This window comes from Hesperophylax consimilis, chromosome 10 (assembly GCF_061612785.1).
Source record: "Hesperophylax consimilis isolate HC1 chromosome 10, BYU_Hcon_1.0, whole genome shotgun sequence".
In the NCBI taxonomy this organism is placed as follows: Eukaryota; Metazoa; Arthropoda; class Insecta; order Trichoptera; family Limnephilidae; genus Hesperophylax; species Hesperophylax consimilis.
The window spans coordinates 34,664,307-34,679,831 of NC_142845.1; the positions used below are offsets into that span (position 1 = coordinate 34,664,307).

At 34.7% G+C, this 15,525-nt stretch overlaps 2 protein-coding genes across 2 annotated transcripts in view; one reads left to right on the forward strand and one right to left on the reverse strand.

Moving 5' to 3' along the window:
• LOC149420668 (differentially expressed in FDCP 6-like) overlaps nt 1-4,635 on the forward strand; it is a 30,861-nt gene extending 26,226 nt beyond the window's left edge. The window contains exons 6-9 of the mRNA XM_089636262.1: nt 279-614; nt 887-1,023; nt 1,412-1,536; nt 1,997-4,635. Coding sequence (XP_089492388.1) covers nt 279-614; nt 887-1,023; nt 1,412-1,536; nt 1,997-2,164 — 766 coding nt within the window. The 3' untranslated portion in view covers nt 2,165-4,635. The remainder of the gene's footprint in view (nt 1-278; nt 615-886; nt 1,024-1,411; nt 1,537-1,996) is intronic.
• A 2,329-nt stretch (nt 4,636-6,964) lies between these two features.
• LOC149420669 (uncharacterized) lies at nt 6,965-15,390 on the reverse strand. The gene is made up of 9 exons (XM_089635982.1): nt 15,297-15,390; nt 13,604-13,926; nt 12,372-12,479; nt 11,738-11,903; nt 9,893-10,028; nt 8,254-8,403; nt 7,880-8,062; nt 7,690-7,753; nt 6,965-7,303 (listed from the first exon to the last, which is right to left on the reverse strand). The coding sequence occupies exons 1-9, from the start codon at nt 15,388-15,390 to the stop codon at nt 6,965-6,967; spliced, it is 1,563 nt and encodes a 520-aa protein (XP_089492108.1).
• Between the last annotated feature and the right edge of the window lie 135 nt (nt 15,391-15,525).

Here is a 15,525-nt window from a genome sequence, read left to right on the forward strand (position 1 = left end):
ATGATACTCACGTAAATGTATTTAAGTATAATATGCGACATCTATTGACTTTTCTAGGATGTCTAGGATCAATATTTATTTTTTATTTTTTGGACCTTAATGAGTAAAACCTCAAATTGTAATATTTAATCACAGAAGCAATATTAGCAATTTAATTTCGCATTTCCTGGATACGACCGAATCTTTTTCTGATTTTAAGTTTCAAATATTCGTTTGAGATTCGCTTATATTGTCTTCAATGATTAAAGTATACGTAATGCTTTTATTGATCCTTTCAGGAGTCGCTTACAATGGCTGTCTGCCCTGCAACTAGCAATAGAGCACTCCTGCGGGAATCAAGGCTATCAGAGAGGGCAGAAAGAGAAGCGGTGCAAAGACAAGAAAAGGCGAGATGACTACATCCAGGAGATGCAGATGACAAAGAAACTATTGCAAGAGGAGGTCAAGGCCAGAGTTTTGGCAGAGAACCAGGCCCATGAACTGGCCATCACAGCTAAAGAAGATAATAAAAGAATTCTGGAGATGCAAGATGCTCAGCAGAAATTGGAGAGACTTTTAGCAGAAGAGACGCAAGCTAAACAAGATGAGGAAATAGTTAGAGCATTGCAAGCAAGGTAAACATTCTTTAAATAATGTTTAAACAATATTTATTTTTTATTGGAAAATATGTGGAACTAACAATATAGTGTCCTGTCTTTGTTTTTGAAGTTGAATGTATACTTCAAAGCTCCATATCTCGTGATGGAAATAATTTTGCCAGCTGAAAACAATTGTATTAACTTTAAAATTCCCGACAGAAAAGGTAGTGCAAATTTCCTGATGCCCGAGTTAACTGTTGAATGCTGTGAACTTAAAAATGATTTGATATTATCCAATTTCTTTGTAGGGTGCTGACGGAAGAGTGGGAAAAGCGAGAGGAACTGGAGAGACTGCAAGAAGAACAGAGACAGATGCTGGCCACGGAAACTTTTAAACGTAAACAGTTTGAAGAAATCCAGAAAGCCAAAGAGATTCAACTTAAAGGTATGAAAATAGAAATTAATCGGTTTCTGATCAAAATTACTTCATAATGAATTGAAACAGAACAAGACACAGAAAAATAAAAAGGTAACGATCTCAACTGGAAATCGAACCCAAACTCTCTGTCTTACTGGGACGATGCCTCAGCCATTGGAACCTAATTATTTTATATCATTTATTTTTCTGTGTCTTGTTCTGTATCATGTTTCGTTTAGATTTATAAGTATTATCTTCTTCTTCAGTGATATATTACATTGATGGGTATAACCTTCAAGAGATATACCAATAAAAATTGAAAATTACTTCTCATTAATAATTTTATTTTGCTAAGTTTTAAGTTATCAATATTATTAAAATATGTTTCATATTATGTTATATTTTTCGTTTACAGAAGCTGAACACCGACTCAGACAGTTAGAAGCAGAAAAACAGCGGCTAGACAATGAATTAAAATTAGCGTGTAATAAAATAAAACTAAGTGAAAATTCTAAACAAATTCTAGAAGAACACTTGATGGTAAGTTATACATAATTCTTACTCAACCTCTTGTCTACAAAAACACGTTTTCTCAGGAGATAAAAAAAATTGTCTGTTTTCTTTTTTTGAACAAATTATTTTTTTAAATACATCTATTTGAAATTTACTTTTTTTTTGGTAATGAATGAATGCAAGTCTTGGAAGTGGAAATTAACCCGCTTCCCGACATCTGATCGAGCTGATACTTGGCAGACAAACTCGTTGTCGATGACAATGCATTCTATCAACTTTTGGTGGCAATCACATACACATACGCGGACATAAACGTATTTCTCTGAAATCGGATGACGTAACTGCAGTTATTATACTAAATAAATGTCGGTTATACCCAATTTAGCGAAATAGGTTAAGGTCTGTGCTACAGATTATTATTACAGATTATTATTATTATTATTACACTTATTAAAATTATTAATTGAATTGTATCTTTTCTGTTCAGGTCCTCTCCCCAAACAAAAAGGACACAGAAGGCATCAGAAGAGCCTTCTCCTTCATGCCGACCACAAACAACAACAACTCCCCCATCCTGCAGGCCCGCGCCGCCACCCTCAAACGCCACAAGAAGGACAAGAAGTTGACTACCACTGACTCCCACGCTGATACGTGACACCCATTCTTTACAAACCAATCTTTTTAGATACATGACTGTTACCATTGATAATAGAAACAAAGGGAGATAGACGTGGCAGCGTGCCGACTGCCGTCTAGCTTTCACCAAACTGAACATACTTTCAAAGCGGCGGAGCCAATGAAAGTCAGGAGTCAAGTCCAGGAGTGACCAGATTTGAATAACCAGATACTTCCCCACCTTCCTCTTCCCAAACTTCTTACCCTCCCTGCTACCTTCAGCTTCACAATATACCCCAATTGAGGATGCCATTATCTCACTAGCTCCAGACGGTTGGGAGCAGTTGCGACTCTTGTGCGGTACTAACATGAGAAAGGAAAAGCACCACTGTGGGTATAGTTTATTTACGGCAGTATGTGTGGATAATATACACTTTCGTGCGCACGGTTTCATACTAATAATTGTTTCATAGTCCATCTCCTATGTTTCTATTATCTGCGACTGTTACACAGACGAAAATTCAATTAAAAAATAACAGAAGATTTTGCGTGGCGGTATTGTGATACAAATAGTTGCAATGTGCTTCTTTTTCTGATACGCTCTCCTATTGGGAGTTGGCTATCATCAGGGCAATCTTCACACTGGAAACTGCAGCGGGGACCAACTTCTGCAGAACTGCACTCGCTCCAGTCAAGTAGATTACAAAGCCATTTCGCATTATGCATACCCTTAACCTAACCTAACCTAATACAACAGCATTCCTCTTCTTTTTGTATAGGGCCATTTGGCCAAACCCAAATACCCCATCTGTTGGGTTAGGTTAGGTTAGGTGAGGTTAAGAGGGATATGCACCCTGCACGATCGAATCACGATCATCGCAATACAGCCATGCAAAAACTTTAAACTAAACATTTTTACTTAAAATTGTATTTTGCTTCTGTATAACAGTCATGTAAGTATTTTTTTAACTATTAATTAACCATTTTTTATACAACACAAATTTATATTATAAATTTAACATTATTTATTTTTAGGTTTTGTTTCAAATGCCTGTCATTTTATCAGGTGTCTACTTATAAAAAAATCATAATGCTTTAATATAATTCAACAGCCATAAAGAATTGTTATAAACGGTTGTGATTTTAGAAGTTTTTAATAAAGCGATGCTGCATTTTTGTTGAATGGTAATAAAATTGAAGAAAAAAATATAATATTGTTGGGTAATTACTACAACTACATAACTCTGAAATAAACTTTTTATGTGTATGCACAAAACTATATTTCCTCGACCGTTGTCGCCACAGCACTTATGCCTGAATTATACCTGCGCAGTGCTCGGCTGATGTTATCAGTACGGACAATACTCAGCCTAGTGTTGGGAAAGTCATTCAGACGAGACAGTGGATAGGAGCAAGACCAGACAAGAGTTGTGTAAGTACCCTCCCAAAATGCATACTCAACTCGGCGCTTCACTCACTCTCCACTTGTGCAATCAGCGGAGTAAGTCAGTGAAAGAAAAAAATTCAAACATTTAGATTTTGTCGTTGTAAAACTCGCTTAATTTGTCTCTTTTCCTTTGTCACAGCACTTTAAATTAATCTCTTCTACATGTGATGATGTACAATAAGTATCTCGGACAACAAAGTAACAGTCGAGTAACAAAGCGAGTGACTCGGCCGAACACTAATTCGGCCTTTATTATGTTTTCGTGGCCCGCACGAGTGAGGAAATAATGGTGTGGTTTTGCATTTTTTGTAAAAGCTGATTTCGGAGTTATAACTAGTTGTGTCTAAATATTTTTGTTATACATTCTCCATGTATTTTATCTTATATTTTCATAACCGTGATTGTGTGCCAAACTTTACATTTTAATAAAATTTACCAATATTTTAATAAAATTTACCAATATTTTAATAAAATTTACCAATATTTCAATAAAGTTTATCTTTTATTATTTTTAATGTTTCATTTGATATACGGTGCTACTAAAATATGCCTGTTTTCTGTATATTTTTAAATAAAAAATAGTACTATTTTAAACAAGAAAAAAAAATATTTCCAAAGGGATATGAAATGACTCAAAGGATTGTAAATAAATAATTATTATTATACATAAATTTTTCAATAAAAAATACCATGATAGTTAAAAAGAAAGACTTTTATTATTAAATAATAACAATTACTAGAATTAATTATGACACATTTTTTGGCACTGCAAAGAATGGAAAACGTAATATGTAAATTTAAAACAATTAATCACAATAAACTCAAAAACAAATTTCATGTTATTTAAAGGAAAGTATTCATAAATCTATTGTATCCTAACCACTGTATTAACCATAGAGGATTAAATATTTCCTCCAAGTTCTAACTTTAGTATAAAATATAATAGAACAAGCATTAGATTTTAATAATTCACTTTTTTCCTTTCTTCTTTTTCTGGAAAAATAAATAAATTATGTTGTGAAAATGGTATTTTCATAATTAAACAAAAACAAAACACTTTCATTAATCTATGTACACTAGGGTGTCCCAAAAAAATTGTTATTTTATTGTTAGTTGTTATTTTTGAACGCATACCCTCTAATTTTGTTTTAATAATGACAAAACACTTATTAAAAAAAATTCGTTTACTTTGGACAACTGCAACCCGTGCCGACTTGCATCGAAAGATGTCAGTACTTGTACATTAAGACGCCAGCGAGCAAACGTGTTGATGAGCTTGTAGTAACTTGCTATTTTGTTAGTAAACAAAAATCACTCATTCAGGCAAGATGTTGTTAGATTTACGCACTTCTAAAAAGAGTATATTTTTAATAGGAGTCGTAAAACACCAAATATCGGGTTCTAAACTGCCATCTAATGGACAAGTTCTTGAAGTTTTGTTCTACAATAACCGGAAAGTGAATTTAACTGTCAATATATACCAAATATAGCCATAGTTGGTTTTTTAAAGCTTTGTTTGAAGTAAAAATCAGTCAAGTGACTACAAGCCCTGACATACCACTCTTCAAAAAGTTTCGAGATAACTGTAAAAATGTTGATCCCGATAAAATTCAGTGCTACAGAGAAAATCTCACATTGCACCTTACCGCTTCTGAAATTGATGATTTGCTTGACTTTTACCGTACTGCACTGACAACAAAAATACTTGGAGATGACTATTGAGAGTTTTTAGAGCTCTGTGTGATAGTTTTAGGAGGAGATACAGCGAGAAAATTTAAGATTCGGCCTCCAGATGCTCGATGGATGGCAAAGGCGCTTTATTCCTTGAAAATATCATTAAATTGTGCGCAATTTAAAATTACCGGTAAGGATAAGGCGGCAATTTTAGACGTTTGCCTGTTCATAGTAACATCCTATGTCAAGCCATGGTTACAATGTATTATAGCAGTTAAAGCACCTTACCAGGACTTGTGCTTTTTGAAATCGATGAAGGCTTAAGAAAAAATTGATGAAAACATCTCAATGGCAGCTTTATTTCTGTTCAGTAAGCAGTTATGGTATTTGACCGATGAAGGATCTATTTTATCGCTGTTTGACGACGCTGTGGATCAATCAACTAAAATAAAAATGCTTGAAATATCAAAAAAAATAATTTATCAACCCATGACAAACGTTACATCCCATCGAAGGAAAATGTTGATGGTAAATTGTATGGTAAGTTTATCAAGTAGTTTAAATTATGTTTTGTATTGAGGTTTTTGTTCATATCATAGTTTAGTGACTTTTGTTTCAGAGAAAAATATTTACGACTTCATTTCAGTCAAGAGCAAGTATTTGTTTGATCGTCTGAACACAGATGCCAGTTTTCTTAACGAATTCCCTGCGATGTGGTCAAATAATGCTTCGTATCAAGAAGTCAGAAAGAAGGTGTCGGCGCTGAGGGTAGTGAATGATACAGCTGAAAGAACTGTTAAGTTAATGCAAGATTTTCATGGCTTAATCTCACGGTCAAAGAGGAACAAAAATAATTTTTGTTACGATGCGTTCAGGAACACCGGAAGATTTATCCTGAATGTAAAAAACAAACTATGAAGAAAAAATTTAATCAATAAACCATTTTTAAATATAAAATACTACATAATCAAACATTTGTGCATTTTTAAATTTTATTTATCCGACAAAAATGAAAGTTGAAAATCCTTCCATATTAACCTCTGTACCAAATGTTTGGCATCAAGTCGGCACGGGTTGCCGGTGTTTAATCAAAATAATATTTATTATATGAGTTATTGGGATCAAATGGAATAAAATAAGAGGGTATGCATATTTAAATTCATGAAAAAAAAATTCTTCCTTATGTCCTGGGACACCCTAATGTACACACTTATATTCATGCTCGACGCTTTGGCTCGATCGAACATGTTGAATTGGAACTATGTATGCTCATCGTTGCGTCCACATGATCGAGCAGCTCGACACGAGATGCCATTAATTATACCGCCAAAACTCTCAGTCAAATCGTAAAATTCTGTCAAACACCGAACAAGAATTAAGGTCCTTGAATCTTTTTCCCATCAAACGAGACGGTACACACATTGAGACGTTTTCGAATGAACAATAAAATGGAGTTCTACAAATTAAACTTAATAACAATAAATAACGTAAAACTATCGAGCATGAACAAGCGTGGGTATTTAACTTAAAATGGAATCACGGAATTTGTCTCAAAATTAATGAATTTGAAATAGAACTTTTAAGTGTTTTTTGTAGAGCTTCTATGAATAGAATGTTATGGAATGTGTATCAAAACAAACGATTTTTGCTATAAATATTCCTGTTGTGTATCGGTTATACAGGGAGGTATTTATTTGATTGGTATGTTAATGGAAATATTTAAACAAGAAGTACATAGTTATAAGAAGAAGTATTATTTACCTTTTTCCTGGCAGCCTCCCGTGCGAGGATGCCCCTCCAGATGCGCTGCACCTTGCGTGCGGCGTAGTTCATAGCGAAGCGGAGCACCCTGACGGCCAGGTCGGCCTGGTACTCCGCCTCCTTGTCCGCCATCAGCGGCTTGTACAGCTCCTCCTGCTCGTCAAATCGCCTCTGAAAAATGCATCCATAAACTGAAGTTAAGCTTAACCCTACGGCCAAACCCAAAGCACCAGGCTTACCACTCAAAAAAGGTAGAAACTCGCTGAGGAAGCTCGTAGAACTATTAACTGAATACTGCTATCTCGGGAGACATGCAGTGTTCGAAGTGAAAACACCAATAGCTAGATTTAGGAAAAATGAAGAGGATGAAGAACCATTAATTTACTTAATTATGGTGCCAGTGCCCTTCCTCAAAGGGAAGAAGGCTCAAGTACCTGGAAAACCACATTGTGAAACTAGGATTCATCACAAAACCCAATTACAATCCTGGTGTAAGGGACTGTTCTACTGTTGTCGATACAGGGTGTAAGGAACGTATTTGACTTACCTTAACCAGTGACCGACATTATTTGGAGTACAAAATTTAAATGAAATTTTCTCTGGTGACTTTTTAATGATTTTTTTTTTCAAACAAATCAATATTTCTTCTCATTCTATGTCATTTTTTTCCAGATGTAAAAGACCCGTTTACTTTGCGAGTGGTACATGAGCGACCCGGGTTGTTCAAAATGATGGATCAACCCAGCTCTAATGTAAAATATAATTTTTTCATCATTTGACACTGAACAGCTGATAATGAACTATCGTCCAGCATGCAATATCCCGAATGTGACAATTTTTCCAAAATTGATAATTAGGTTATATGTATTTTACAAGAAATATGGTTTACGGCTTACTTGTAAGTCGGCCAATGCTACTTTCTCGTCTTCATAATTCTTGGTCAGTTCGTCCAGTTGGTTTTGCTTGTCACCAACTTCGTAATCGTATTTTCGCAGCCAATTGATTAGCTGCGTTTCAATCTTGAATCTATTGTGAAATGCAATCATTTGTTTTAAATAAAACAATTAAAACAGGAAACACAATCTTGTATCGTAATTTAGCATTGTGAAATTTCCACTACTTCAACTGTCCACAAATAAGATAATACGCCATAATATTATAGTTTGATCAAAACATTTTAATATTTGTTCAATAAGAAAAAAGTGTTTTAAAATTTAAAAACAATAAAAATCTGGTACACTGGTCACCTTTTAGCCCTCAATGCTTTTTCACTTTCCAGGTGGTGTTTTAGAATATCGTCATATTTCTCTTTGATTTCTTTCTCTTGTTCCACTAGATTTTCATAGTTGGTATTATGTGCCTCAGTGTCCCTCATCATTTTCCTTTCTGAATCCAAGCTGTTTAAATTGGAACCATAATAAGAATCAAATATTTATCCGCTCGAGCGATAGCCAACCAAATTTGTGTAGCTCTAATAAGTAGGTGATTTTTATGAATTTATTTTGAACTTCCTGCCATCTGGTATTGAGTACCTCATACAAGATGCACTAAAAAATGTCCCATACAAAAACGTAAAATGTCCCACCACCTCACAAAATGTATTAGTCGCAACTCTGTTTTCGTTGTATTACTACAAATGAGGTGGTTGTGTATTGGCACTACATCACTACATTTCATGTATGCGACATTTTTAAGATGTACAGCTTGGGACTTTATAATATACGGGATATTTGTAGTGCATCTTGAATGAGGGACCTCAAATAGTTCGTGAACACCGCGCAAGAGTCCCAACCGCTCCCAAGGGGTACATATTTTTCTCTGAAATTCTCTATCGACTCCCCCCTGAGTACCTTATACAAAGTCATTCCACTACCACTACTGCCATCAGCTAATATATGTTTAGTCATTAGCCTGATTAAGCTTCTATCAAATATCACTAATGTAAAAAGAAGTCTCTAATGTAAGTCTCATTGAATATTCTAGATAATATTTTGTATTGTGAAGTCTGCGTGTAAACGCCATTTTGAATTCCAATAGACCATAGACAACATACAGAAAGAGCATGAACTTGAAAGGCCCTGGACAGAGCTACTCGAGAACAATTTGAAGCCGCGGGGTGATGGGGAAGATGTATAAAACATTTCAAAACCTACCTATCTTTTAATGACTAATCGCATTCCATGACAATCGAATACCAAAAAAACAGCCGTTATGATTGCATTAACAATACAAAAACAAAATTAAAATAGTTCTTTATATATTACGTTGTGTACAAATCATTTCAAAATGTTGTCATTCAAGATGGCTGCCAGGCAATTTCCACTCACGCTAAATTTAACTTAAATGTCAATCATACAAAATCACACTAATACTCTATCCAGGGCTTTTTACGTTCATGATAAATAGTAATATTCCATATTGTCCCAAATAAGTACAATGTAACAATAAGTAAATGTATAACTAATCATTTCAAAATGTTGTCATTCAAGATGGCTGCCAGGCAATTCCCACTCACGCTAAATTTAACTTAAATGCCAATCAAACATTATCACACTAATACTCTATCCAGGGCTTTTTACGTTCATGATAAATAGTAATATTCCATATTGTCCCAAATAAGTACAATGTAACAATAAGTAAATGTATAACTAACATACAAAATTCAAATAATATTTATAAATTTGAGGATTATAAAAATAAATAAATTATGAAACCTAAAAGTGATTTATTGGCTTTGCGTAAGCAGTTTAGATGTTTCCGTATTTATATTCCGAGGTATGATTTTTGTAATGACAGCGGCTGAATCCAAAACAGAACGCTGGGAAATTTCTTTCCCTCAAGTGATTATACTAAAATTATATTTGAAGGAAATAAGAATCTACCTACATTTTCTTTTTGATAACTGTTACACATTCATTTTTCAAGAGTTCTAATTCTTCTTGGTGATGGTTAATAACAGCATCTTTTTGTTTATAAATGTGGTTGAACGTCCCATTCTCTTCTTTCAGGCTCTTCGTGACTTCTGTGAAATGATTATCATCACATTACGATGTATACTAATAATAATAATAATTGGATAATTTGTAGAGCGCCGTTTTTGTGAAAAATCACCTCAAGAGCGACCTACATAATAATGTATTATTTCTCAGAAAGAATAAGCAAAAATAAATGTAAATAACATTGCTTGATCTTAGATCAATTTTGTGAAAACATTTCATTTTCATTTCTACCCTCTTTCGTTTGATATAGGCGAAACAGGATTAATAACTCTATCTTATACAGTGTGTTCGGGGGTAAACGGGGATTCTACATGTGTGTACAAGGTGGGGCAAAAGTAATGTCATAATGTGAATTGGCTGCCATTTTGTTAGAAATGAACAAAATTGGGCCCTGTTTTCACGGAAACTTTAATTGAAGTTGTAAAATTCATCACATTAAGTATAAAAAATGATATCGGTCAAACTACCTCCTGAGTTAATATACATTTGTACTCGCAAAACATCTGGCTCCAAATTGAAGAAAGGTGATTTCTTCTTCAATGTTGGCTTTCAAAACATAAGGTTTGTGGTTTTTTGTGGTAAATGCGAGATTTCAAAAAGCTCCAAAGGAAGAAGTCACCTGGCGCCGTCAGATCTAGCGATCTGGCCAGCCAGTTCCGGCCAGGCCCGGAAATCGGTGTTTCAAAATATCCATCGTTGCCCGAGCTGAGTGAGCAACTTGCGGTAAAAAAAACTGGTTTAACATCTGTCTGTAGCGCTCACCAGTTACGGTTACGCTGGTGGTATCGGCGTCCTCAAAAAATAAGGGCCATTCACTTTTTCACTGCAAATGCCGCACCAAGCATTCGCTTTGAGGGGACGCAATGGCTCTTCGTGCTTCTCATGTGGATTCTCTGTGCCCCAGAAATGCAAATTTTATTTATTCACATAACCACTTAAGTAGAAATGGGCTTCGTTGCTCATTATGATTTTGGATATGAAATCCTCCTCTTTTTGTAGCAATACGCGGCCGGCCACTTCTTACGACATCTCTAGTGGACCCAGTTTGCATGAGACACTCAGCCAAACGTTTAATTGTTCGCGCACACGCTGCAGGATGACGAGGAAAACCACAATTAGTCAAATAAGCAACCGGAAATTGGTCAAATAAGCAGTAACAATAATTCTGCATTCTTCAGGTGTGTATCGCTCCATTACTTGCTGTCAACTAATACTCTATCTGTCTACAACATAAATGTCAAAGCACAATGACACATGACGCCATTCGCATTAATTATGGCACATTCACATCATGACATTAGTTTTGCCCCTCCTTGTATAAGTAAAAAGGTACACAACTTTTTATTTAACCCATACAATAATGAAATTCACAAAAAAGGTTTATTCCCTTAAAAACAATTAAACATTTTTTACCTGAAAAAGAACTACCGTTAAGTATTGGAATTTCAAAAATAATATTCATATTTTTTACTTGTACATGTACGATGTTTCGGCATTTTACCCCCGGACACCCTGCATACAAAAAATGGTTCATCAAACCTCATGTACCGGACCATTTGTAACAATTTCATGTATTGGATCATTTGTAACTTACTGATTTTTGATTTCCAGGGACAATTTTTTGAGTTTCAAACTATATTTATACAATTTTAACGAGTTTAAATCATCACTCATTTACATAATTGTGGCCTGAATCACAGATTTGAATGGATAGAATGTAAAATCTCTTTACCCATAATCTTAGCTTTAAGGATTTTATTGGTCCTGTTCAAATTCCTTTGGACAATTTCCTTCTTGAGTTTTTCCACAGCGGTCATAGTCAACTTTTCTTCCATACGATTTTTGAAACGGATCAAAGAATCCAAAAATAGCACCGAATCGTGCAGGTGAGTCTTTTCCTGAATGATTATCATAATTAAATCAAAAATTCACAAAATAAAGAAGAAGAAAAAATCTGCTTATAAAAACGGCCATAAATATGGCATGTTGATGGAAATTGAGAAAAATACATTAGAAAAAATAACGTTGATTCATTACCTTCTCTGATATGTGCCGAAACTTTGCGTTTGCCATCGGGAAATTGTGGACATAAAAAAAAGAGTTGATATCAAGTTGATAATTAATTATATTACATATAATGTAAGTATGTAGTTATGGGTTCTATGATAACTCGACAATGATAATTCAACAATTTCCTTTATGAAGTGGTATAGTCATTATAAGTGATGAATAAAACTAACATCTAAACTTAAGTAACGTAATTTAACATAGTGTTTGTTTCATCACTTTTCATGACTTTATATCACTTGTTAAAGGTGTGTTGAATTGTCATTTTGATGAGTTATATGGTCACCGTAGTAACAAACCCATTGAATCTCTCGCTGTATGGCAGGCTGAAGTTCGGGATAGCCCATTAGGACTTTTATTACTTGGGATAATTCTGGCATCATTTTGTCATCTGGTCGAGCGATGATCTATAGATGAAACAGGAATATTATTAATAATTATTTGACAACAGTTTTATAAATGGAAATCAACCAATCGTTAATATTTAACGCTATAATATTACCACAAACATTCAACCAAATGTTTGTACAAACATCAAACATTGGGGCAGGCCCACAACATTTTTATTCTAAGTCGCCGATGGAAAACAAAAAATGTTGTGGCGCTGACCCAATGTTTTTGTTATGTCTGATCTTTTGAAAAAATTTAGTCACTGGAGACCCTACTTTGAGGATATAAAAGAAAATACAACAGGAAAGTTTCTGTGGCATTGTTAAATATTATTTTTTTTTTTTTAAGAAACGAATTACGGATGTGAAATTGAAAAGATATCCGTAATCCAGTAATTATTCAGAAATCATCTGAAACAATCTTCATCCAAACTAAAAAAAGTAAGCCATAGGTAGGCAATTCATCGCTTATCTGGATTAGAAAAGATTGTTTTTAACACATTCATTTATCAATTCCAATTTACAGCGTTGCCATTGTCTGGGAAGAAATTGAGAGCTCAAGTGCAGAAGAGTGTTTGAGACAAATCTAGGAACAAAACGGTACTGGCGAAGACTTGTTTTCGACACATTTTTACAAAATTATGAGCAATAGTTATATTAGATATTAGTAGTTTTGTCCAACTTTAAGAGGTTTTTTTTGCATATTCCCCCTTTACCGAGTCGAAAATGTTATCAATTTCAACAAAATGCAACTGTTCAAATTTAGGGAGTTTTTTGTATTTTTGGCATTTCTAGGGATTTTTGAAACTTTATATTTTTTGACATGGCAATGCTGCGCTCCAACATACATACTCACAAAAGAAATTATCTAGTTTCATCAAATACCCTTTAACCCCTAGGAGCCAGAGAACTGTATTCGCAGTGTTGAAGAATTGTGCTTACGCATGTCCATGAAGCACTGCAATTGCAGTGTCGGCATTGCATTATACATTCATTTTGCCTTTGGATATTAAGTCTACATGGTTTTATCTACATGTTCTACATGTTGGCCTAAGCAAAAATATTAATTTTTTTTATTGAATATTTTTGCTTGCTCCCACGGGTTAATTAATGTTATAGGGTATTTGGTTTAATTAATTTACCTCTTGTATCTGTTCATCTGTTATTGGTTTATAAGCATTAATCTCATCAGCGTCACCCTCACCACCACCATCAGCTTCACTTCTATCATCATCATCATTGGCATTTTTACTAGGTTCGACAGGATGAAGTTTGCCCTCGCTGAAAACTTTTCTGATAAACTCAAAGTCCTCATGAGTAACCACCTTCCTGATGGCAAAGTTTACCTCTTTCAAAGTACACAGGGACAAAAACACTGCTATTTCGGTTTTCGTTATTGTCTCTGTGAAAATTGCTAGTATTCTTTCATTTTGTATTTGGATTTCTATATCAATTGGTGCGAAACCTAAAACAGGATAAATATACATAATATATGTATGTACTATCTTAATTTAGGTAAAATACAAGATTCTGTATTTCCCATTGCAGTATGCTACATTAGCGCCTCCTAGAAACGCGAGTTGTGAGGTTTGGTTTACTTTCATACATTTTTATCAATTTTATCCATAATTATGACCATGAGCCCAAAAAGCCCTGGACAGAGATGGACAGAGCATTAGTATGATTTTGTATGAATGGCATTGAAGCCAAATCTACGGTCTGGAGAAATTGCCTGGCAGCCATCTCGTATGACTAACTTTTGAAATGGTTTGTATGCACAATGATATAATTGTAACTATTTAATTTTATTTTCAAATTTTTGGATGCAATTAGAACGGCTTATGATTTAATTAAGGTATTTGATGAGACATAGAATGGGATATGTTATTAAAAAATTTATGTTGAGTTTGGCATATTTCATACATCTTTCCCCTCACCCCGGGGCTTCAAATTCATTTCGAATAGTTCCGTCCAGGGCTTACTAGGTCCATTGAGGTATATAGATAGAGCCACCTTTGGTGTTCAATGTATGGGCCACACATATCGGTTCATTGTCCACAGTGAGATGTTAAGGGCATCAATCGGTTTCAAGGGCTCACCGGGTGCAGGTCTCCGGCGATAACTTCAAAATGCCTACATGCAAAACTGAAATATTGTACAATTCGTACTGGAAAATATAGGGAAAACAAAGGTATAACCTTTCATCGGCCAGTAGGGTTTTACCATAATCAGAGTCGTGTAAATTGGGGACATCGACAGCCGCCACACCCCGTCCTACTCTTATTGCAAGGAATGTAGACTCTATTTATATACAACTCAATGATTAGGTCCATGATTTTAACATGGTACACTAGCGGCCAGAGGTGCCAGCCAACACAAGTAAAGACTGCCAAAACTTTACTGGAGTTGGTACATATTTTACGCCTACCACTCTAAGTCTGGCAGTTGTAGAAAATTTAGAAGGCACATTTGTAGGCTGACAAGGATTGATTAAATTTTTTTTACGTAATATATAATACATGTCCAAAGATATGGACATTTTCTGAAAATATTTATTAAATTGGAATTTATTGAGAGCGGATCGTTTCTACGATTCTTTCTTGTACTCAACATCTTGCCTGTGTAATGACTGACGAATTTTGGATTCCCTTCCTCCCACAACATGGCCCTCTTTCTGACACATGTTCACAAAAAATACCCAAGCAGTGGGAGTGGGTCTACAACTGTCACGGTGTAGTGTACAATATTCAAACTTAAAATATTTGCAGCAGTTCTGAAATAATAGGCAGGTACATACAAAAGCTAATAAATATATATTTTAAGAGATTTTTTTACCTTTTTCTTCAGCGCCAGCTTTATTATACAAATTGACGCTAGCCACTCTATCGGACCCCAAAGATACCGAGGAACTCTCGTCAGTCTCTGTCATCGTAAAGTCTGCTTTTTAACATCACCCGATACATAAAATAACTGTTGATACTTACGTGGAGTAAAATCAATATCAACAAGAAAACCTTTTTGGGAGTCATTAGGAAAATTAATTTTCAGGGTTGCTAAGGAAAGA

Excerpts from the sequence above, each read along its gene's own strand:
- LOC149420669 (XM_089635982.1), bottom strand. The coding sequence starts at position 15,390 with ATGACAGAGACTGACGAGAGTTCCTCGGTATCTTTGGGGTCCGATAGA. Across the intron at positions 8,404-9,892 it reads ACAGTTATCAAAAAGAAAAT|CTTGGATTCAGAAAGGAAAA; the intron begins GTAGGTAGATTC and ends CAATTTAAACAG. Across the intron at positions 8,063-8,253 it reads AAAGCATTGAGGGCTAAAAG|TTTAAAACAAATGATTGCAT; the intron begins GTGACCAGTGTA and ends TTAATTGTTTTA.